The sequence below is a fragment of the Rhinatrema bivittatum genome, chromosome 2 (assembly GCF_901001135.1).
Source record: "Rhinatrema bivittatum chromosome 2, aRhiBiv1.1, whole genome shotgun sequence".
Taxonomy (NCBI): Eukaryota; Metazoa; Chordata; class Amphibia; order Gymnophiona; family Rhinatrematidae; genus Rhinatrema; species Rhinatrema bivittatum.
Window position 1 is genome coordinate 42,394,142 of NC_042616.1, and position 23,236 is coordinate 42,417,377.

At 43.6% G+C, this 23,236-nt stretch overlaps 1 protein-coding gene across 1 annotated transcript; it reads right to left on the reverse strand.

Annotated features, from left to right (window-relative positions):
* Positions 1–971: 971 nt before the first annotated feature.
* On the reverse strand, positions 972–22,951 carry LOC115085893 (zinc finger protein 84-like). Its single transcript, XM_029592427.1, has 4 exons — positions 22,703–22,951; positions 19,945–20,071; positions 11,244–11,363; positions 972–5,748 (listed from the first exon to the last, which is right to left on the reverse strand). The coding sequence occupies exons 1-4, from the start codon at positions 22,877–22,879 to the stop codon at positions 2,201–2,203; spliced, it is 3,972 nt and encodes a 1,323-aa protein (XP_029448287.1). The 5' UTR covers positions 22,880–22,951; the 3' UTR covers positions 972–2,200.
* Positions 22,952–23,236: the final 285 nt, after the last annotated feature.

Sequence of the window (23,236 nt, forward strand, 5' to 3'; positions counted from 1 at the left end):
GTGGGCTGCCTTTCTATCCTTCACACTACATCAGGCATTAATTGGGCCTGGTGGTAGGCATTTGCCACCTCTATTACTTTCCAAAGTGAGCTCACGGTGCCAACAGATCCAATTCCACATTGGCTGGTCAAGCCTGTCTAGCAACTGTATAAGAATCACCTGGTTGGATATCTTGAGGTCCAACTTTGCCTCGGGCTGCAGCCATTTCCATCCAGCAACTTTCAATCGATTGAATAGGTTTCGGCGACTTTCCCTGGGCTGTATCATGCCCCACCAGAACTGCTGTCAGAAGGTTTCTGAAGTATATCCTGCCCTTTCTAGAATGGCAATATTGACTTCCAGATAGGTGGCCCTTCCCTTCAGATAGGCTGCTTGGCTTTTGCCTGTAAGCAATTTTGCCAGGTCTGTGTTCCAATTAGCTACTGGCCAACCAGCCTCAGGAAGGTCTCCAGGTATTTCCTTGCCTTTATCTTAAACAGGACAGGAGTTAGTAGATTCACCCGGGATGTGGCAGCTTGCAGCTGGGTGAACTGTTCATATTAAATTTGAGTGACCTTCTAGAGCTGCCGCTAGCCTTCTGCCAGGGCTTGAATCACCTTGTTGGCTTATTGGTCCTGACTGCCTAGTGAATCTTTGAAATGCTCTGCACTGCTCTCAAGCACCTACACAAGAAGCCTTCCTCTTTCTTTCCTTATTTTTATTTTTTTTAAATCAAATCCTGCCTGTTTAGCACTGACTTACTGTTAATTCCCTCTCTGCAGGTGGAGCTAGTCTCCTTAGCTTGTTTAAATCCTTCTCCCACGCAGAAGCAGTCTCTGGGCCCCAGAAAACAGGAAAAGAAGAAAAAAAAATATTTTCTGTTTGGCATGGGTTTCTGGCTGTGCAAGCTTAGCTCAGCAATCCCCAAACTGACACTATATGCAGCACCGCGTGCAGGAAGAACAACCAAAGAATAGAGGCAGGCTAGATGCTGGTTGGATATTCATGAACTTTTATTAATTCACAACAGAAAAAAAAAACTCTGCATATCTTTGCAGCTTATAAACAAAGAAGCAGTATAACAACTTAAAGTGTCTATCTGGACCTTACCTAAGGTTCCTCCTGTTTCCTCCTGGAATTGGCTAGATATACACCTTCCCAGGGGCCTCCTCCTGGACCAGGATTCCCTGTTGTCTGATGCTTAAGGTGGACTGGGCCAAATCTTTGGAGCCAGGCCTTTAAGGTATTCTGGAGTTTTCTTGCATATACCCCTTCCCAGTGGCATTTTAAGACTATCTGGCTAAGTAGTAGCTTTGCAAAGAGGCCCTGGGACACTGAAAATATAATGTTGGGGATAGGGCTACCATGGTAGAGTGGGGCCCTCTAAAATACAGGGCCCTAAGACGGTCACTCCTGTTTAGCACATCGTCCCCTCAAGGACAAATCTGAATGTAAGACTGAAAGGAGTTAAGGAGCAGGGTGTGAAGAAGGATTACAAAATAGCAGAAATATTAAACAATACTTCAGTTCAGTATACAGTTAATTAAAGAAAACCTTAGAGAAGGGCTGTTGCTGGTTGGTAAAAGTACTGGTGGGAGGAGGATATAACAAATGTATTTACAGAAGAGAGTGGGGGGAACTAGCAAAACTGAAAGTGGTCAACAGAGGAGATTTATCATAAAATACAGAAGGAGCTCAGAGATATGCTTGTGGGTCCACTAAAGGACCTGTTCAATTGATCCTGGGAGACTGGCGTGGTGCCACAAGGCTGGAGAAAGGAGCTTGTGGTCCCACTTCACAAAAGTGGTAGCAGGAAGGAGGCTTGCAACTACAGGTCAGTTAGCTTTATCATGGCATTTGGAAAATTAATGGAGATTCTGCTAAAGGAAAGGTTAGTGAACTATCTACAATCTAGTGGGTTGTAGGATCCAAGACAATATAGATTTACCAGCAGAAGGTCCTGTCAAACATATTTGATTTATTTTTTGGACTGAATAACTAGACAATTAGATCAAGGAAGAGCAGGCAATATGCACTACATTGATTTCAGCAAAGCTTTTGATATGGCCACGCATAGGAGGCTCATGAATAAAATGAGAAGTCTGGGTCCCAAGTCAATCTATGCTATAATGAAAGTGAGATTTTTCTTACAGCTAGACAGAATGGCTTTATTTAGGCTCAACTTATCTATGGTTCCATATGCTCCTCTATTTCTGTTCTGTCACGATATGTGGATTCTCTGGTGGCTTGTAAGGCTTGTCTTCCAACTGAAGCATTTCCCACATTCAGTACATGTAAATGGTTTCAGTCCTGTGTGGATTCTCTGATGATCTATGAGATATGTTGGCCGACTAAAGCTTTTATCACACTCAGTACATGTAAATGGTTTCTCACTAGTGTGTACTTTCTGGTGCCTTATTAGATTTGACTTTTGACTAAAGCTGTTACCACACACCATACATGTAAATGGTTTCAGACCAGTATGGATTCTCTGGTGGTTTATTAGGCAAATCTTCTGACTAAAGCATTTATCACACTCAGTACATGTAAATGGTTTCTCATTAGTGTGAGTTCTCTGGTGCCTTCTGAGATTTGTTTTATGACTAAATCTTTTACCACACTCACTACATGTAAATGGTTTCACACCTGTGTGAATTCTCTGGTGTCCTGAGAACTCCGACTTCTTGTTGAAACTTTTGCCGCATTCAGTACATTTAAATGGTCTCTCACTTGGGTGGATTTTTCGATGTCCTGTGAGATCTGAATTGTTACTGAAGCATTTTCCACTTTCACTGCTTGTAAATGCTTTCACTCCTGTGTGAGATCTCTGGTGTTCTGAGAATTCTGACTTCTCGTTGAAACGTTTGCCGCACTCAGTACATTTAAATGATCTCTCAAGTGCGTGGATTCTTTGGTCTCCTGTGAGATCTGAATTGTTATTGAAGCATTTTCCACTTTCAATGCTTGTAAATGCTTTCACTCCTGTGTGAGATCTCTGGTGTTCTGAGAATTCTGACTTCTCGTTGAAACTTTTGTCGCACTCAGTACATTTAAATGATCTTTCACGTGGGTGGATTCTTTGGTCTCCTGTGAGATCTGAATTGTTACTGAAACATTTTCCACTCTCAATGCATGTAAATGCTTTCACAATTTTGTGAGATCTCTGGTGTTCTAAGAATTCTGTCTTCTCGTTGAAACTTTTACTGCACTCAGTACATTTAAATTGTTTCTGATTTGGATGGTTTCTCTGATGTCCTGTGAGATCTGAATTGTTTCTGAAGCATTTTTCACTCTCAATGCATGTAAATGCTTTCACTCCTGTGTGAGATCTCTGGTGTTCTGAGAATTCTGACTTCTCGTTGAAACTTTTGTCGCACTCAGTACATTTAAATGATCTTTCATGTGGGTGGATTCTTTGGTCTCCTGTGAGATCTGACTTGTTACTGAAGCATTTTCCACTTTCAATGCTTGTAAATGCTTGCACTCCTGTGTGAGATCTCTGGTGTTCTGAGAATTCCGACTTGTCATTGAATCTTTTGCCGCCCTCAGTACATTTAAATGGTTTTTCATGTGGGTGGATTTTTTGGTGTCCAGTGAGATCTGAATTGTGAGATCTCTGGTGTTCTGAGAATTCTGTCTTCTCGTTGAAACTTTTACTGCACTCAGTACATTTAAATTGTTTCTGATTTGGATGGTTTCTCTGATGTCCTGTGAGATCTGAATTGTTTCTGAAGCATTTTTCACTCTCAATGCATGTAAATGCTTTCACTCCTTTGTGAGATCTCTGGTGTTCTGAGAATTCTGACTTCTCGTTGAAACTTTTACTGCACTCAGTACATTTAAATTGTTTCTCATTTGAGCAGTTACTTTGATGTACTGTGAGATCTGAATTGTTACTAAAGAATTTTCCACTTTCAATGCATGTAAATGCTTTCACTCCTGTATGAGAAATCTGGTCAACTGTGAGTTCTGAATTCCAACTGAAACTTTCTGTAACTGTAAACGGTTTCTCATTAGTGTGGATATTCTGATGTACCGTAAGACGTGATTTCTGATTATAGCTTTTATCACACTCACTATATGTAAATGGTTTCAGTTCTGTGTGGATTTTCTGGTGATTTATGAGGTGGATTTTCTGATTAAAACTTTTATCACACTCAGTACAAGTAAATTGTTTTTCACTAGTATGAATTCTCTGGTGTACCATGAGAGTTGAATTGTTTCTGAAACTCTTACCACACTCAGTACATGTAAATGGTTTCAGTCCAGTATGGAGTCTCTGGTGGATTATGAGATATGTTGTCCGGCTGAAGCTTTTATCACAATCAGTACATGTAAATGGTTTCTCACAAGTATGTATTCTCTGGTGCCTTATTAGATTTGACTTCTGACTAAAGCTTTTATCACACTCACTACATGTAAAGGGTTTCTCACTAGTGTGAATTCTCTTATGTATTCTCAGAGTTGAATTCTGACTAAAGCTTTTAGCACACTCAGTACATGTAAATGGTTTCAGACCAGTGTGGCTTCTCTGGTGGATTGTGAGGTATGTCTTCTGACTAAAACATTTATCACACTCAGTACATGAAAATGGTTTCTCATTAGTGTGACTTCTCTGATGGCTTAAGAGGTTTGTCTTCTGACTAAAGCTTTTGCTACACACAGCACATGTAAATGGTTTCAATCCTGCATTAATTTTCTGGTGCTCTGAGAGCTCTGACTTCTTGTTTAAACTTTTGACACACTCAGTAATTTTAAACAGTTTCTCACAAGTGAGGATTCTTTGCTGTTCTGTGAGATCGGAATTTTTACTAAAGCTTTTTCTATTCTCAATGCATGCAAATGCTTTCACTCCAGTGTGAGATTTCTGGTCTGTGAGATTTGAATTCCAATTGAAAGTTTTACTGCACTCAATAACTGTGAATGGTTTTTCACTAGTGTGGATTTTCTTGTGTATTGTCAGGATTGAATTCTTACTAAAGCTTTTGCCACACTCAGAACATAAAAATGGTTTCTGTCCTGTGTGATTTCTCTCATGGTTTGTAAGGTGTATCTTAGATTTGAAGCTTTTACCACATTTAAGACATGTAAATGGTGCCTCAGGCAAGAGTAGTGCATGTGTAATGAAGTCATTTCTGCATTTAATACATATTAATTGTTTCTTGCCAATATTTATATTATGGAGAGATATTAGCATTCCTTTGTTTCTGAAGCTTTTCTCACATTTAGAACATGAAAACAGTCTTTTTTGTGTGTAGATTTTCTGGTGAGATTGTAATTCTTTCCTCCTCCTGAAGCTTTCATCCCATTCAGTACCAAAAAATATTCTTCTACTAGTATGATTTTTCAACTGTCTTTTAAGGTTTTTCTTCTGAGTGCAATTCTTATCACAGACAGAATTTGAAACTGGTCTCTGCTTCGTGTGTATTTTTTGGGGTTTTGTAAGATCTACTGTCTGAAAAAATGATTTTCTTTCAATCCATACAGGACCACAATCTATTTTCTTCATAACATTTTTTGTCTGGTTTCTCTGCTCTTCACCTGGGTGTGTAATATTACTGGCCCTTTCCTCACACACAGCAGAGCTCTCAGCTGAGGATCCTGTTGAATTTATTTTCTTCTTTTCTGAGTTGCTTTGATTCTTGCAATTTCTTCCCCAATCAGAATCATTCTCTCCATCTCTTTCTGATACCATCCTGTTCCTCTCTGGATTCTCACTGACTATCCAGTGGTATGGCTCTGTATTACTGTTTCCGGGATCAACTTTTTCTAGACAGAAGAAAAGAAAATATAGAGCATTATTATGTTTTCTGGAAAGACAGAGTAAGAGATTCCAGAGAAGTTAGGAGATCTGATGGAACTAGAATTCAGACTCTGTAGGGAAGAAAGAATTTTTAGGTAATGATGAAGAGAAATTCCCTCTGTGGGGGGAGGGGGGGGGAGAATGATACTAAGGGGCTCCAGCACAGAACCTCTAAACCATGGGCAGGAGCTGAGACAATAGTCAGGAGAGGCTGCTAAGTACTTCCTCTTTCCTTAGAGGGTAACTTTAAAGCAAGCGTACATGCACCCACATAAGAAAATTATTTGTATGCATGCGCACATGCACATGTATTTTATATCATGCATGCAATTGCATGCGTACGATATAAAATATGCATAAATCTACCCAACAACCTAACAGATATGCGGCATGTAATGTAGAACAAAGCTGGATAGGCAGTGTTTTAACACTTATCCATCTATCTTACTTAGCCAGATAAGAACCATTTTTTTCCAACTTATCCAGCACAGTGGCAGCAAGGAATTTATCCAGATAACTGGCGCAAATCTGCTCTACGCGCCTAGTTGTGCTCCTAATTTTAATCATTTACATGAGAAGATTTAACTCGTGGATTTTTCTTAACTGTCGGCTTTTACATGCGTAATTCCTCAAATTTTGTAATATGCGCGTGAGAAAGAAATTACCAGTTTTACCAATTATTCCACCAGTTTGCCTGGTGTTTCTGCAGCTCAGGAACACACTTCCTGGCTCTTCAGCCTGAAGTCTCCCATTTGCACCCAGACCCTCTACCTGCCATTTTTTCACTTTTAAGATGTTTACCATCACTTATTGAGCAGGAGTAAATATACACAAGTAAAAAAGACTTACATGTGTCACTTTGGCTGGTTTTAAAATAGCAATTTATTGTAATGGGAGGTACATTCTATTACTCGCTTTAAAGAGGAGTGAACCAAAAGAGAAAGCCAGTATAGACAGAACATGGGATGGGGGAGGGGATGACTACACCTCCCAGAGGGCCACAGGGCTGAGGGAAACATAGAAACATAGAAACATAGAAATGACGGCAGAAGAAGACCAAATGGCCCATCCAGTCTGCCCAGCAAGCTTCACACATTTTTTCTCTCATACTTATCTGTTTCTCTTAGCTCTTGGTTCTATTTCCCTTCCACCCCCAGTTTTAATGTAGAGAGCAGTGATGGAGCTGCATCCAAGTGAAATATCTAGCTTGATTAGTTCGGGGTAGTAGCCGCCGCAATAAGCAAGCTACACCCATGCTTATTTGTTTTACCCAGCCTATGTTATACAGCCCTTATTGGTTGTTTTTCTTCTCCCCTGCCGTTGAAGCAGGGAGCTATGCTGGATACGCGTGAAGTATCAGTCTTCTCCCATGCTGTTGAAGCAGAGAGCCATGCTGGATGTGCATCGAAAGTGAAGTATCAGGCACATTTGGTTTGGGGTAGTAACCACCGTAACAAGCCAGCTACTCCCCGTTTTGTGAGTGCGAACCCTCATTTTCTCCCCTGCCGTTGAAGCAGAGAGCTCTGCTGGATGTGTGAAGTATCGGTTTTTCTTCTCCCCTGCCGTTGAATCAGAGAACTATGCTGTATATGCATTGAAAGTGAAGTATCAGACTTATTTGATTTGGGGTAGTAACCGCCGTAACAAGCCAGCTACTCCCCTCTTTGTGAGTGTGAATCCTTTTTTCCACATTTCCTCTTGCTGTTGAAGCTTAGAGCGATGTTGGAGTCACAGTAAGCATGTGTATGTTTATTTAATAAGGGTATTGACTCCAGGCAGTAGCCCTCATTCTGGCGAGTCACCCACTCTTCATTGGCGGCCTCTTGACTTTATGGATCCACAGTGTTTATCCCACGCCCCTTTGAAGTCCTTCACAGTTCTGGTCTTCACCACATCCTCAGGAAGGGCATTCCAGGCATCCACCACCCTCTCCGTGAAGAAATACTTCCTGACATTGGTTCTGAATCTTCCTCCCTGGAGCTTCAAATCGTGACCCCTGGTTCTGGTGATTTTTTTCCTACGGAAAAGGTTTGTCGTTGTCTTTTGATCATTAACACCTTTCAAGTATCTGAAAGTCTGTATCATGTCACCTCTGCTCCTCCTTTCCTCCAGGGTGTACATATTTAGATTCTTCAATCTCTCCTCGTACGTCATCCGATGAAGATCCTCCACCTTCCTGGTCGCCCTTCTCTGTACCGCCTCCATCTTGTCTTTGTCTTTTTGAAGATACGGTCTCCAGAACTGAACACAGTACTCCAGGTGAGGCCTCACCAAGGACCTGTACAAGGGAATAATCACTTCCCTTTTCTTACTCGATATTCCTCTCTCTATGCAGCCCAGCATTCTTCTGGCTTTAGCTATCGCCTTGTCGCATTGTTTCGCCGATTTCAGATCATTAGACACCATCACCCCAAGGTCCCTCTCCTGCTCCGTGCACATCAGCCTTTCCCCGCCCATCGAATACAGTTCATTCGGATTTCCACTCCCCATATGCATGACTTTGCACTTCTTGGCATTGAATCTCAGCTGCCATATCTTCGACCAATCTTCCAGTTTCCTTAGATCTCGTCTCATTCTCTCCACTCCTTCCGGCGTGTCCACTCTGTTGCAGATCTTTGTGTCATCCGCAAAAAGACAAACCTTACCTTCTATCCCGTCCGCAATGTCGCTCACAAAGATATTGAACAGGACCGGTCCCAACACCGATCCTTGCGGTACACCACTTAAAACCACTCTCTCTTCAGAGAAGGTTCCATTTACCATCACACATTGTTTTCTGTCCGTCAACCAATTTGCAATCCAGGTCACCACCTCGGCACTCACTCCCAAGCTTCTCGTTTTATTCACCAGTCTCCTGTGCGGAACCGTATCAAAAGCTTTGCTGAAATCCAAGTATATGATATCGAGCGCTCTTCCTCGATCCAATTCCTTGGTTACCCAGTCAAAAAAGTCAATCAGGTTTGTCTGACAGGATCTTCCTCTGGTGAATCCATGCTGCCTCTGGTCCATCAATTCTCCCGACTGTAGATAGTTCACTATTCTCTCTTTCAACAGTGACTCCATTACTTTTCCCACCACCGAAGTGAGGCTAACCGGTCTGTAGTTACCAGCCTCCTCTCTGTTCCCACTCTTGTGAAGCGGGACCACCACCGCTCTTCTCCAATCACTCGGCACCACTCCCGTTTCTAGGGATCTATTGAACAGGTCGCACAGCGGTCCCGCCAGCACATCTCTGAGCTCCCTCAGTATCCTTGGATGAATCCCATCAGGCCCCATGGCTTTGTCCACTTTCAGATTCTTTAGCTCTTCCCATACATTATCTACTGTAAATGGATTTTCCTCTGTTCTGCTTCCCTCCAGTTTCTTGTTGTGTAGAGATGGTCCTTCTCCAGGGTCTTCTTTAGTGAACACAGAGCTGAAGTATTCGTTTAATATTTCTGCCATTTCTTCGTCTCTCTCCACACATTGATCATTTCCACCTTTCAATTTCACTATACCACTTTGGACTTTTCTCTTTTCGCTGATGTATCTGAAAAATGTTTTGTCACCATATTTTATCTCCTTGGCAATCCTCTCTTCCGCTTGACTTTTTGCCAACTTGATTAATTTCTTAGTCTCCCTCAGTTGAATCAGATATTCTTCTTTGTGCTCCTCCCTTTGGGATCTTTTGTATTTCTTGTATGCAGTTCTTTTAGCTTTAATTTTGTCAGCCACCTCCTTTGAGAACCAGATAGGTTTCATTTTTCTTTTGCTTTTCTTTACATTTCTAACATATAGAGCAGTTGCCTTGGCGATTGCTCCTTTTAGATTGGTCCACTGCTGATCCACATCTCTCTCGTTTTCCCATCCATTTAGTTCTTCCTCTAGGTACTTCCCCATTTCCTCAAAGTCTGTGTTTTTGAACTGTAAAACTCTGGTCTTTGTGCTTCTTTTCCATATTCTTTTAGTGATATTAAACCATACTGTTTGATGATCACTGGTGCTGAGGTGGGCGCCCACCTGGACATCAGAGACGTTATCTCCATTAGTGAGCACTAAGTCGAGAATAGTTCCTTCTCTCGTGGGTTCCAATACCATTTGTTTGAACAAAGATACTTGCATGGCATCCACTATTGCTCTACTGTTTTTAGATTCTGCAGATGGGATTTTCCAGTCTACATCTGGCATATTAAAGTCACCAACGATCATCACTTCCCCTTTCTTACCTATCTTATGGATGTCTTCAACCAGATCTCTGTCCAGCTCTTCCTTTTGGTTTGGAGGCCTGTAAACCACTCCAATATAAATGGATGCTCCATCATCTGTTTTTAGGTTGACCCATAGTGCTTCTTCCTTGCCCCAACTTCCTTGCAGCTCAGATGCTTGGATATTATTTCTGACATAAGGAAGTTGCGCAAGGCCAAGTACCAGGTGGTGACCTGATTAAGTGGGAGCTAAAAAAGCTGGTGGAGAAACCAAATGCAAGAGGACAGCATCGGGAGAGGAGGAGAAGTGGCTGGTATCTGTTGGCAGAGTAAGTCCCTAACTGGATTGCAGAGGGTGGAGTAGGAAAAGCTAAAGTCCTTGATATTGAAATGTGAGTCATTCAGCTTTTAGGTTTCCTTCAAAGAGGGAAACCTCTTTGTAGGAATCTTCCTCAGCTATGGAGAAGTAACTGGGCTGGGGACAGGGCAGCCAGTTTTGAACTGCCATATAGTAATTACTTGTGCTGAAGACAAGACTGAACTGCTGTTCATTTAAATATTGGTGCTGGGGCCAGACAGCCTACACCGAACTGTTGTGCATCTAAATATTGGTGCTGGGGGACAAGACAGCCCGAACCGAACTACGCTGCATGGAAATACTGGTGCTGGGGCAAACCTAGACAGCAGGGAGTGGCTGTCCAGAAGTGACGGAACTGCGAGGGAGAAGCAGTGCTAATCTTGACTCAGCTGTGCTTCTAGCCCTATTCTGGCTCCATTGGTCGTAGGATCCTGCAGAGGGAACTAGCCTGTGGAAGTGCAACCAGCTGAATTCAACCTGGCGGGTCACTACATTATGCATGTAAATATTGATCCTGCCCCAAAAAGCCCCTTTATTACACGTATTCTGTTGCTCGCGCACACGCATATATGCTTTCAAAATACGAGGTATGCATGAGCAACTCTTAAAATACATCTCTATCTGAGCAAACCAGTAACATACAGAACTCTATACCAAGGAGACCAAACAATGTAAATCATGCAACAGTTAGTCTAGGTAGATCTAACCCAATAAATAACAGTTCATTGTACAGAAATCAGGTCATAGGGATTTGGGTGACAGGATTTGGAAAAAGACATCCTGTATAAATAGTGGCTGTAAGAGAAAATCTGTGATTGATTAAAAAGATCATCAGAGGAGCTTGAAAAAAGGTCTCTGCATTTCCTTCTACTTTTCATCTCAGCAGTTTTACCCCGGTCCCTCTCATTACTGCACTCACCTGAGCAGCTGCTTCTCCCAGTTTCTCTTTCCTCTGATCCCGGCTCATCCCTGATGTACGGCTCTTCCCCTCGTTCAAGGTGGGAGATAATATCAGGAGTGACGAGCGGAGAGCCTGTGCCTGGGGTGAGAACACTGCATTAGGTTTCCCATCACTCTGAATGAAAGTTGCCCAATTTTTTGGAAATTGAAGAGCCTCCACTCTGCATACATTCACCAACGTCAATGAACAAAGATATACAAACTGCTAGTAACAGAGGCAGAGCTACAGTTCAGAATCCCTGTGTGTCTCAGAAGAATTACATAAACCTTCTTTACTCATCTTTATAGCCTGGCTGTCACCATGAAGAGTGCAATATATTAGGAGCCTCAACTTAAAATGAATACATCTCACTATCTACTTTATTTCATTTCATTTCACTATGGTGTCAGTAATCCAGGAAATGATGAAGGCGACACATCTGGAGACAGAAGTGACTGTTGCCAGTACTGTCTCCTGTCGATCTGTAGCAGAAGCCAGGAGTTTAAGCGGGCATTTGCCTGCTCTCCCGCGGACTTTACTGTATTGGCCTGAATGTTTCCTAACTAGGAGAATCACCTACAGAGTCACAGATTTGTAAATGAAAATCAAAATCCATCTTACCTGGCCCCAGAAAGATAAAAGTCAGATCCTACCCCCCCTGATTTCCTAATGTTGGTTGCCACCCAGATCCTACCCCCCTGATTTCCTTATGTTGGTTGCTATCTATCAACTGTGTTACGTGCACAAAGCCCCTTAGATTTTTGTCTCCGCCAACTATCTAGTCATGAATAGGATCTCAATTCCCACCCGTCATTTGGTTTCAGTCACTTCATGATGGCAGCTGGCAGTCTGCAGCTCAGATAAATATAAATTCACAGAAGAAGATGGCAGATGTGGCTTGCAAGGCCCATCTAATCTTACATATTTGAATTTTTATGCAATACTCTAGATTCCCAATTGATCTCCAGCTTTTCCCGCACTTCTTTACAATTAATGGTCCTCAGTGCTTATCTGTTAATGGGAAGCATCCACCAATTTTTCTATAAATACATATTTAATATTATTGTTGAGCTTTGTATTATTACCTTTCATTTCAGGATTTCCTTTCTTTTTCAATTTCTATACCTGGGGAGAGATAACCCAACTCCTCCCCTTCTTTAACAGCTGCTCCCTCCAGTCCCAGTACTTGGAATCCAAGGAAGTTTCCAGGCAGGGATTCCTATCCCCCGCCCCCCCCCCCCACACCTTGTAAGTATATTTCTGTTGATTTCATATAATTACTAGAAAATGTGGTGTCTATGTGTAGTTGACACATCCCAAATGGTGAATTTGACTCTCATCTGATAATTTCTTTTCCTTGAGACCTGAAAGACCAGCCATTACAAGAGGGTTATGCCCCTCTACCAGCAGGTGGAGGCAGAGAGTAATTTGCTGATGTAACTCTATATAGCAGGGGTCAGGAACCTTTTTGGCTGAGAGAGCCATAAACGCCACATATTTTAAAATGTAATTCCATGAGAGCCATACAATATGTTTAAAACTAAATACAAGTAAATGTGTGCATTTTATGTAAGATCACACTTTTAAAGTACAATAAGTCTCTGAAAATATTACACCAGGCCTTAAGACACCAATACATCTCCTATTAGGAAAACAGACCAAGTCAGGCTGCTATAGAGTCCTACACAGAAACTACACGCCAGCAGAAAACCTCACCTGAATCACGTGCTGTCCCTCACCTAACATAGAATAAAGAGACCAAAACGCATAACAAGAAGCATGCAGACAAAAACTGAATTGGAAACTGCAACAAGCCAGAGTCTCTGTATGCAGTGTAACAAAGGAAAAAAGAAACATCACACATCCTTATAAAACAAATCAAGAAATATAAAATCATCAGCAGTAAAACTGTACTAACAAAAAGAACATATTTCGAAACAGCTGATGAGTGGAATATCCAATAATTAAAAACTCATATAAAACATTTCCAGATACCAACCACATATTTCAAAATAGCAGACACAAAGATCCAGTAATGAAAAATAATAAGGATACAAAAATTTTTTTGCTCTGCATACCTGGGAACGTTTGATATCCAGGTGTCCTGAGATTGTTCTGAATTAGCAGGAGGTGGGGTGGTTTGCTTGGAACTTTCTCCTCTCTCAGTCACATACCAGCGCTCTCTCTCACACTGGCTCTCAATGACACACCTATACACACATGCTCTCAGTCACTCACATATACAAATGTTTTTTCTCTCTCACTTATATAGGCTCTTAATTACACATTTACACACATGCTGTCTATCTTTTCACGCTTACACACACACAGGCTTTCAATCACATAAATACATGCTGTCTTTTTCTCTCACACACAGACTCTCATTCACATGCTTACAAACATGTCCTCTCTTTCTCTCATTTACACACAGGCTCTCAATCACATACTCACATGCTCCCTCACCTAAATCAGCTCTCAATCACACACAGACACACATGGTCTCTCTCTCTCATTTAAACACAGGCTCTCAATCACATACTCACATGCTCCATCACCTAAACCAGCTGTCAATCAGACACAGACACACATGATCTCTCTCTTACTTATACACACAGGCTCTTAATCATACATACACATGATCTCTCTCACACACAAAGGATCTCAATCATACACACATACTCTTTCAAACAAACAGGTTTTCAATTACAAACTTACACATACAGGTTCCCAATGGTAAACTTACATTCATGCTCTCTCTCTCACAGGCAGGATCTCAATCACAGACATACTCTCTTTCACATATACAGGCTCTCAATCATTCACATACATGCAATCTCTCACTCACACACACAGGATCTCAAACACACATGCTTGCTCGCTCATTCACTCTCCCCCCCCGGGAACTCGCGGCAGCAGCAGCCACCTCCCAACGCTAACCTCCTTCATTTTCAGCCCTCGCGGAGGCGAAGGCGGAGTCCCATCGGCCGCGGTTGAAGATTTTCATTTTCCTCCGAGCCGCGCTGCAGTCTTCTTCCCGCGCAGGCACCCGATGCTCTCCACTTCCTCTTCCGGGCCGCGGGAAGAAGAGAGCACCGGCGTGCTCTCTTCTTCCCGCGGCCCGGAAGAGGAAGTGGAGAGCATCGGGTGCCTGCGCGATGACTCCAGCGCTGGCACCCGGCTGACACCCGATGACTCCCGCGCAGGCACCCGGATGACTCCAGTCGGCGTGCTCTCTTCTCCTCCCCCCCCCCCCCGCGGCCCGGAAGAGGAAGTGGTGAGCATCGGGTGCCTGCGCGGAAGAAGAGACCACGCTAGTGTGGTCTCTTCTTCCCGCGCAGGCACCCGATGCTCTCCACTTCCGGGCCGCGGGGGGGGGGGAGAAGAGAGCACGCCGGTGCCGCTGACTCCAGCTGTCCTGCCGTGTTCCGCCCGGGCTGACAGCATTTTAAGCCCGGGCGGCGGAGGACCGGGGAGCAGCTGGGTCAGCGGGGAACCGCGAAGTATGGCGACACTTGTCTGCGAGCCAGATGCAGCCCTCAAAAGAGCCATATCTGGCTCGCGAGCCATGGGTTCCCGACCCCTGCTATATAGGGTGCTTACCTCAGCCTGCTATTATTCTGTGGAACAAGCTCATAACTCTGGGAAATTATAGGGAGCTTTTTAGCTTACATGAAGAATTTTGTACTGCGATAGGAATTAGTGGGGCAGAGAATCACTAATATTACTAGTGTAATTAAGGCCTATAAAATCTGAGAATAAATATGCCAATTTCTTAGCTTGCCTTGCATCAAGATGCAAGTCATGAGATCAGATAAAGAGCAGTTACACAGGAGTCTAACTGTGCAAGGATCAGGAAAAACCACTTGGCCACACCTAAGTGTGTGTTGATGTGATAAGGACAGACAGTTGGGGCCTCAAGAACACATGGGAGTAGCCCAGAGGAAAAAACTGAAACTAGGACAAAGGTCAGCAGAATCAACAACAACAAAAAAACCTACTTCAAGCTAACTGAAATCAGAGGAAAGGCTTTTGAACATTGTAGTGGTTAATGAAGGGCCTGATGAACTGTTCCTGGTTATCCAACGTTCTGTTTCCATCTTTCCAAAGATATATCAGACTCACATTGGAAATTGTGAGGGGAAATACCTTTGTATATATTCTTTCATGCAAACATTAATCTTGTATGCTTTTATTGCTTATTCTCAGACTTATAAGTAAAACTTCTATACTTATAAGAGTGTTGTGTATTCTATGACAAAATAATCATCTCTTTTCCTACCCACTACAATAACTCTTACCTACAACCCTATCCACCAGAAAGCTTAACAGGGAGATAAACAGCTGTAATCCATCCAACCATGAGATGCAGACTAAGAAGAAAACTAACAAGGCTCCTAACCTATGTTGGTGAAATTTAAACTTATCTATTAATTTACTTTCCTTTAGTCCTTCCAGACCAATCCAGACAAGTAGGTTACGTCCTCCTGTCAACAGATGGGGAGAGAGAGTAAAAAAAAAACTTCAAATCTGACTTTACCTCCCCTTATAAAGATCTGGTGTTGCCTTCCACTCTTCAGTATCCTATGTTAAAGATAAGATAACTGAAGGCAATTTTTGGTTTGGCTTCCAAATCATCGTCACAACCAAAGTCTGATACAGCCCAAAATCTTCACTACAGGTTATTAATCCAGGAATAAGAATCCCTATACCAAATTCACTATTAGGTCAGCTACATTCAGAGTGGGCAACAACATACTCCCTGTTAGATTTCTGAACCTTGATTGCTGCGGCAATAATGAAGGTGAAATTTAAACTGACCTGTTAATTTTCTTCCCTTTAATCCTGCCTGACCAGTTCAGAACCCACGCAGGGAGCCCTTGATTGCTCCGGCTTCCCTGGGTGGGCTTTGGACTGGTCAGGCAGGACTAAAGGAAAGAAAATTAACAGGCAGGTTTAAATTTCACCTTCATTATTGTCCATGCTGAGCAGTCCAGACAAGTGGGATGTACCAAAGCTCCATCTAGTCTGGGTGGGAGTATGCCACAATAGCTCTCAGGCTCCCGCATCGAAGGCATATCCTCTCCGGGCCTGCACATCCACACTGAGGTACTTAAGGCTCAGTTGAAATGAAGGCAAGGGCTGTATCCTGCCATTATCTTCTGCAAAGACAGATTTTGATTCTACCTACAAGGATTTCTGTACCATCATCAAGTGGATTCACTGAACCCCCGAGACCTGCAAACTCTTGCTGGAGTGGGCCACGGTGCACTTTTCCTTTATTACTTCTGAAACTGATGTCTTAGAATCCACGGTGCTTTAACTAGATACATTAATAGACCAAGGACCTAACTGAGAAGAAACTGTCACCTAAAAACATCTCAAGGTAACCTACAATGGAATTGAAGTAGTCATCCCTATCCCAGCTTATCACTTGACTTTCTTCCTTCTCCTAAGTGAGAAAAGCCTGATTCTGACAGAGTGAAACCCTACTCTTCAAAAAAGGAAAGTGTTGGGCACAGAGACACCCTTTCCTTTAAAATTACCAAAAGCCATCAAGAATGACTTCAACAAGACTCAGAGATGCTCAAAAAGGAAGGGATGACAGATACCTTCAAAGTTAAGCTCATTTCCAAGCCTAGGAGACTAACAGCAGCAAAGTACTGTTATCTAATCTGAAAGTGTAGCGAGACAGTTTCCATGACTGTCTTCTGCAGCAAGCCAGAGCCAGTCTCTGCCCTCTGTAAAATTTCTGAGAGATGCCTTCATCCTATTCTCATAGCAGCATTTTATTTATTTATTTATTTTTATATACCGACATTCGATTTGGCATATCACATCGGTTTACAGACAACGTGGATGGTGCTGGAAACTTAAAATTTTTTCCTATTGTTTCATATATTAAAACGTAGAATTAACTTTAGTTCAACAAAGAAACTATAACTGCACAAAACAAGTTAACAGGAAATTAAAGGGCGATAGTGGGACCTTTAAATTAAATTAACATAGGCTAAGGAATTTTTGTTGTTATAGGGTTAATCATAAGATATCAGAAGGGGGACAGCATCACTATTTTACAGGAAAGGACTATATTAACTTTCAGTGTTTGTGACTGTTGGATGGTTTTGATTGGCGTTAACTTATTGATGCATAGAAAATGACAGCAGAAAAGAACCAAAAGTTCCATCCAGTCTGCCCAGCAAGATTATGGTAGCATCTGCCATGCCATACAGATCACCCCCATACTTAATTTCCCAAACTGTCAAGGTCAGGACCCTTATTGGTTGTTGTCTTAGTCCAATTCCTCGTTACGTCTTGCAATGTTGGAGTGGCATCAAAAATATCAGGCTTATTGGAAGCCTCTGTAGAAAGGTCTGTAAACCTGACATCCTGAGTGCAAGTCTCCCTTGAAGACTCAGCTAATGGATCAGCCGAAGGAGGGGACACTTGTGTCATGTTGCCTTCGGTCCCACTCCCCTCAGACTGAGGAGATGGACCATAGTCAGTTAAATCAGTAGGAGGCAAATCCCCCACGAACTCCAGGCAGCACTGACATAGGCACACAGAATGTGCGTCCAGAAGAAATGCTCAGTCACACACGCACCCAAAAAGACGTGGATGTAGACGCACGAGGCCCGGAGGCACACGCCAACAACACACACACACACACACACACAAAAACAAAACGTGTGAACTAGCCGCTGCAGCCTACCATGCGCCGAGGAGGAGAAGCCAGAGAGCGGGATCAAGCCAAAAGGCTGCTCATCCTGCCATGCCTGCAGTGCCTCCATACCTCCCAGAACTCCAAAGAGACGTGAGTGGAAGACGTTTAACACTGAGGAGAAAGACCCAGAAGGAAGAATCCTCACTAAAGTGTTCCTCTTCCTTTTTTTTTTTTTTAACTGAAGTTACAACGTTTACCTGTGCTCAGCCCTCAATGGCTGAGAGCAGGAACAGGTCCTGGCTACAGGGGGAGATGGCAAAGGCCTTCACTGCCAAGCCTCTCTGGGCCTGCAACCGCTTACATTTTTTTTTTTTAATTCCATGCCAACCAAGGCTACTGGACTGAACACTCTCTTCTGAGGGAAGGACCGAAAGATATCATTTCAGGAGGCAAGTTATGTTATATAATCATCTCATCTTCTAGATTTTTTCTTTTGGGGTTTTTTTACTGCAGGTAATCCCCAGTAGGGAAATGCATGTCCACCATCTGCTGGAAATGGAGAAAACTTTCGGGCTGATGTCGGGGCGGAACTATATATCCATGACGTCGGCTTCTTACACAGTCTCCATCTGCTGACAGAGGTACATAACACACTGGTGGGGATTGGCCTGCCTGAATGCAGAGAAAGTGTGAGTTTATTATAACCCACTGAAACAGCTTGTTGCGTCCGTCGGTCGCAGACGGCTGCGCCCTCTGTTGCTCACCTTTTTTCTGCCTGACTCAGTCCGTTTTGGTAAGATGGCTGCTTCCGCTTCTCCACACAGAACCCTCTGGCGTTCTTGGTCCGGCATAGGCGATTGCGTTCGCCATCTTTCTCCAGGAGTCATCTAGGGCACGCGCGCACAGCCCCGTCCTTTACGTGCAACATGGCGAGAACCTCGGGGACGTCCCCACCGCATGACGTCACTAGCGCTGGTATTTAAACTCCTTTCTCGATTCCAACTACAAGTTAGCAAGGAATCCTCCATGCTGATCTCTCATTACCAGACGCTCCCGTTCTGTGTTCTCTTGCTCCATGACGACTTAGGTACCTGCTCCACGGGGGCCTTGCCTCGATTCTCTGTACCCTTTGGGGTTATCTACTACCAACAAGGACGCCCAAGATACTCGCTCCTCGGGGGCCTTGCCTCGCTCCTCTTTACCCTCCGGGGTATCTGCTGCCAACAAGGACTCCTAAGGTACCCGCTCCTAGGGACCTTGCCTAGCTCCTATTTATTCTTCGGGGTAGTCTACCTATTACCAGGTCGCCTGTGGCACCCGCTCCTCAGGGACCTTGCTCGTCTGAGACCTCCGCTTCTCGGGGCTCTCCCTTACTACAACTACCAGCATCAGAGTGAATACTGCTGCTCTTGTTCTATCTTGCTTGTCTCATCTCTCTCTCCATAGAGGCTCGACTATCCTGCACCGCGGGTCTGGTGAGACTGAGGAACTGCCTTTCCTCTCTGCAAACCTTCAGATGGAACATCATCATCTGGGTTCTCCTCTCCTAGCTGGAATCATCACCCGATCCTCGGGTTACAATCTATGTTTTAGTACAATAAAGCTTTCTCTCTGTGTCCATCTCTGCTTAGAGCTAGCCTATCGCTGCAAGTCCCCCACAGGGCTCCACCCTGTGGGAGGTGTCATCTCTTACAGTGACCAAGGGCCCACGCTTCAATGTCCAAAGTACAACACAGCCATGTGTGACATCCATTCTACCCTCAAGATAACCTACGGACCTCACCAATGTTTCATTATTCCATCCTGTAGTAATCCATTGATACGGTCAGATGATACTTACTCTTTACTCCCTGGTTAAGTTGCTTCTACTTCATGTATTCAGCTGACAGGAAGTCATTTGATCACTTCAACAATCATGCACTAACTCATTTTTTTTACCAGCTCACATTAGGAAACCCTCACACTGATCTTTTCTTGATATCCCAGGGCTGTTAATAAAAATATAAATTTCTCCCTTACCCAGAGAGATCAGGGTCTCATAATTCTCCTTCATCACATTTCTGTAAATCTTCTTCTGCCATTCTTCTAAAGTCTGCCACTCTTCCTTGGAGAAATAGATGGCGATGTCCTCAAAGACTACTGGAACCTGAAACACAAACCCTTCCACACTTAACATCTTCTGCATCCCCTCCATCAGGAGACCTCCCAGAGTTTTCCTTGTGTTTTTAAGTCACAGGGAGCTGTCAGGGATCCCAGTTTCTAGCAGTGGCACGGGTGTAAATTCTGCATTGAGTTTATTAATTCTTTAACAAAATGTTTTAATTTGCTGCACACTTGCAAGAATTTGCATAAATTAAAAAGGTAAACCTATTTTGCATTACAAAAATAAAGTAGTTTTCAACTTTTCTGCTGTGTTTAGATATTCTATTTGATTTTATGCTTTTGAACATACAGAATGCTGGAACGAATTATATAAATGAGATCAATGTCTATTGTCCCTTCTCTAGGTACTTATGGGTTATAGATTCATGCAGTTTTGTTGCAATTATTTTAATATAACTGAATATGTTGTATTGTACGTCACCAAGAAGCTTGGACTGCACTGTTTATAAATGTTTGAATAAAATAAAACAACAAATCTCTACAATAGGGACAGAAACTTACTGACTTTGGCATACAGGAAGAAAATGTGAATATCTCATAAGAGTTGAAAAACTAGAAACATCAGCTGATTTTCAGAGATCTGAGCTTCCCCCCCAAAAAAAAAAAATCCCCAATACTTTTTTTTTTCTTTTTCAAAATATTTTTTATTGGCAGTGGGATGCATAAGTCATCACAGAAAACATATCAATGGATTACATTTCAGACCTTGCAGATCCCCAATACTTTCTATAGGAATGGGTTACAGGCTGTAGAATGATGACCAGCATTGAATTACAATAGTGCCCACCCCCGCGTTCAGCATTTGGCCTAAATCAGCACAGGCAGAGACAGAGAAAAATATCTGAAGCAGCTGGCGAAGTGCGCCAATAAAAGGCACCTTCAACATCATATCTGCTACACTTTCCAAATACACACCAATATCAAGCACTCCTATACCCCCTACACCTGCACATACAGCCATCTCACACATACCCAATAATTCCACTTCTACTCTCCTCCCCTCACACCTAAACCTGGACTCCTACGTATGTTTTACACACACAGCACTTCCCACCCATCTCCTCAAGAGAAACACACCCACACAGCTCTCTCTCTCACACACACACATACACACACACACACACACACCCATACTTCTATAAACCCCAAGAACCCATGGACACACAGCACACGTACAAATCCGACACAAACCTTCCAGCTTCCTCCACGTATACACCCAACACCATCTCCAAAGTACACCCAGACACATACAGACTCACCCTGCACCCGACAGACTCGCAAACCTACATGTCACCCAGGAAGGTCTCAAAATGCCTTTTTTTTATTTATATTTTATTTAGCCAGCTCACACCTTTTCATTGCTAGTCCAAGCCACTCTCCTGTGCACGCGATTCAGTATTTAAATGAGGGCCCGCGGTAAAAAGAGGCGCTAGGGACACTAGCACGTCCCTAGCGCCTCTTTTTTGACAGGAGCGGCGGTTGTCAGCGGGTTTGACAGCCGACACTCAATTTTGCCAGCGTCAGTTCTCAAACCCGCTGACAGCCACAGGTTCGGAAACCGGATGCCGGCAAAATTGAGCATCCGGTTTTCAACCCGCGAGCCGCAGACCGATTAAAAAAAATTTTTTTAATTATTTTTTACTTTGGGACCTCCGACTTAATATCGCCTTGATATTAAGTCGGAGGGTGTACAGAAAAGCAGTTTTTACTGCTTTTCTGTGCACTTTCCCAGTCCCGGCAGAAATTAACACCTACCTTTGGGAAGGCGCTAATTTCTGAAAGTAAAATGTGCGGCCTTGCTGCACAGTTTGCTTTCTGTATTGCGCGGGAATGACTAATAGGGCCATCACCATGCATTTGTGTAGGCGCTAATTTCTGAAAGTAAGATGTGCGGCTTGGCTGCACATTTTACTTTCAGTATCGCACGGGAATGACTAATAGGCCCATCAAAATGCATTTGCATGTTGCAGAGGCTATTAGTTTAGGGGGGGGACGGGACTGGACACGCGTTTTTGATGCACTATTACCTCTTACTGCATGTTGATGGCCCTATTAGTCATTCCCGCGCCCGATACAGAAAGTAAAATGTGCAGCCAAGCCGCACATTTTACTTTCAGAAATTAGCGCTGACCCAAAGGTAGGTGTTAATTTCTGCAGGCACTGGGAAAGTGGCGATATTAAGTCGGAGGTCCCAAAGTAAAAAATAATTTAAAATAGAAAAAAAATGTAAAAATTGGCCGCGGCTTGAAAACCGGACGCTCAATTTTGCCGGCGTCGGTTCTCGAGCCCGTGGCTGTCAGCGGGCTCGAGAACCAAAGCCGGCAAAATTGAGCGTCGGCTGTCAAACCCGCTGACAGCCGCCGCTCCTGTCAAAAAAGAGGCGCTGGGGGTAAAGCTAGCGCGTGGGAAACTGTACCGGCCTGAGTATTGCATCGGCCCCTTAGTTCCCTGCTCTAACCACTTGGCTACACATCCGAGGGTCTGATCTGCTGGGGATCATATTAATGTCAGAGCTGAGCTGACCCTGCAGTGTTCCCAGGTTAGAAAGCTGCAGCAGGGTTTGTACAGAGAGAGGGCAGGAAGTTGGGGGGGGGGGGGGGGGGCAATCTCCTACCTGAGCAGAAGCTCCCGCGGGCATTTTCCTCTCTGCTCTTGCTGCTTTCAGGATTAGAAATGAATTGGGGAATCTTTCTCTGGCTGGGGAAGAACTGTTTGCCTCTTGTGGTGCTCTTTGTTTGCTAATGGCTCCTCTCTGCAAGGGCTGCCTCAGGAAATTAAGCTGCTTCCTCATTCTCAGTTCCTCGTTCTCTTTTTTTTTTTTTTTTTTTTCATTTTTCTATTTTTATATTATACTATGTCTACGGGCTCCGGGAAATCATTGCGGGTGCGCATGCGCGACGTAATGACCTCACCCGGAGCATTAGGCAGGACTGTAGAGAGCGAGGGGAGGGGGCGGGGGGGGAGTCTGCATGGCGGCGCGAGGCCTGTCAGTGTAGCAGCTGCAAGCAGGCACGTTCCTTTGCCTTGTAAAGTTTCCTGTATCGGGCCGGGGGGAGGGGAGTAAGGCAGCACGAGAACAGGGAGCAGCCCTGCCCAGTCTCCTCTCCCCATGCTGCGATTGGCAGCTGTGAAGAGTTGAGCTGGGATC

Bases quoted from the DNA above. Each gene is read 5' to 3' on its own strand.
- LOC115085893 (XM_029592427.1), bottom strand. From the start codon at position 22,879: ATGAGGAAGCAGCTTAATTTCCTGAGGCAGCCCTTGCAGAGAGGAGCC. The intron at 11,364-19,944 runs GTAAGGGAGAAA...TTCTCACCCCAG, and splicing joins TGAGACCCTGATCTCTCTGG to GCACAGGCTCTCCGCTCGTC. The intron at 5,749-11,243 runs GTGAGTGCAGTA...TCTTCTGTCTAG, and splicing joins TGGGAGAAGCAGCTGCTCAG to AAAAAGTTGATCCCGGAAAC.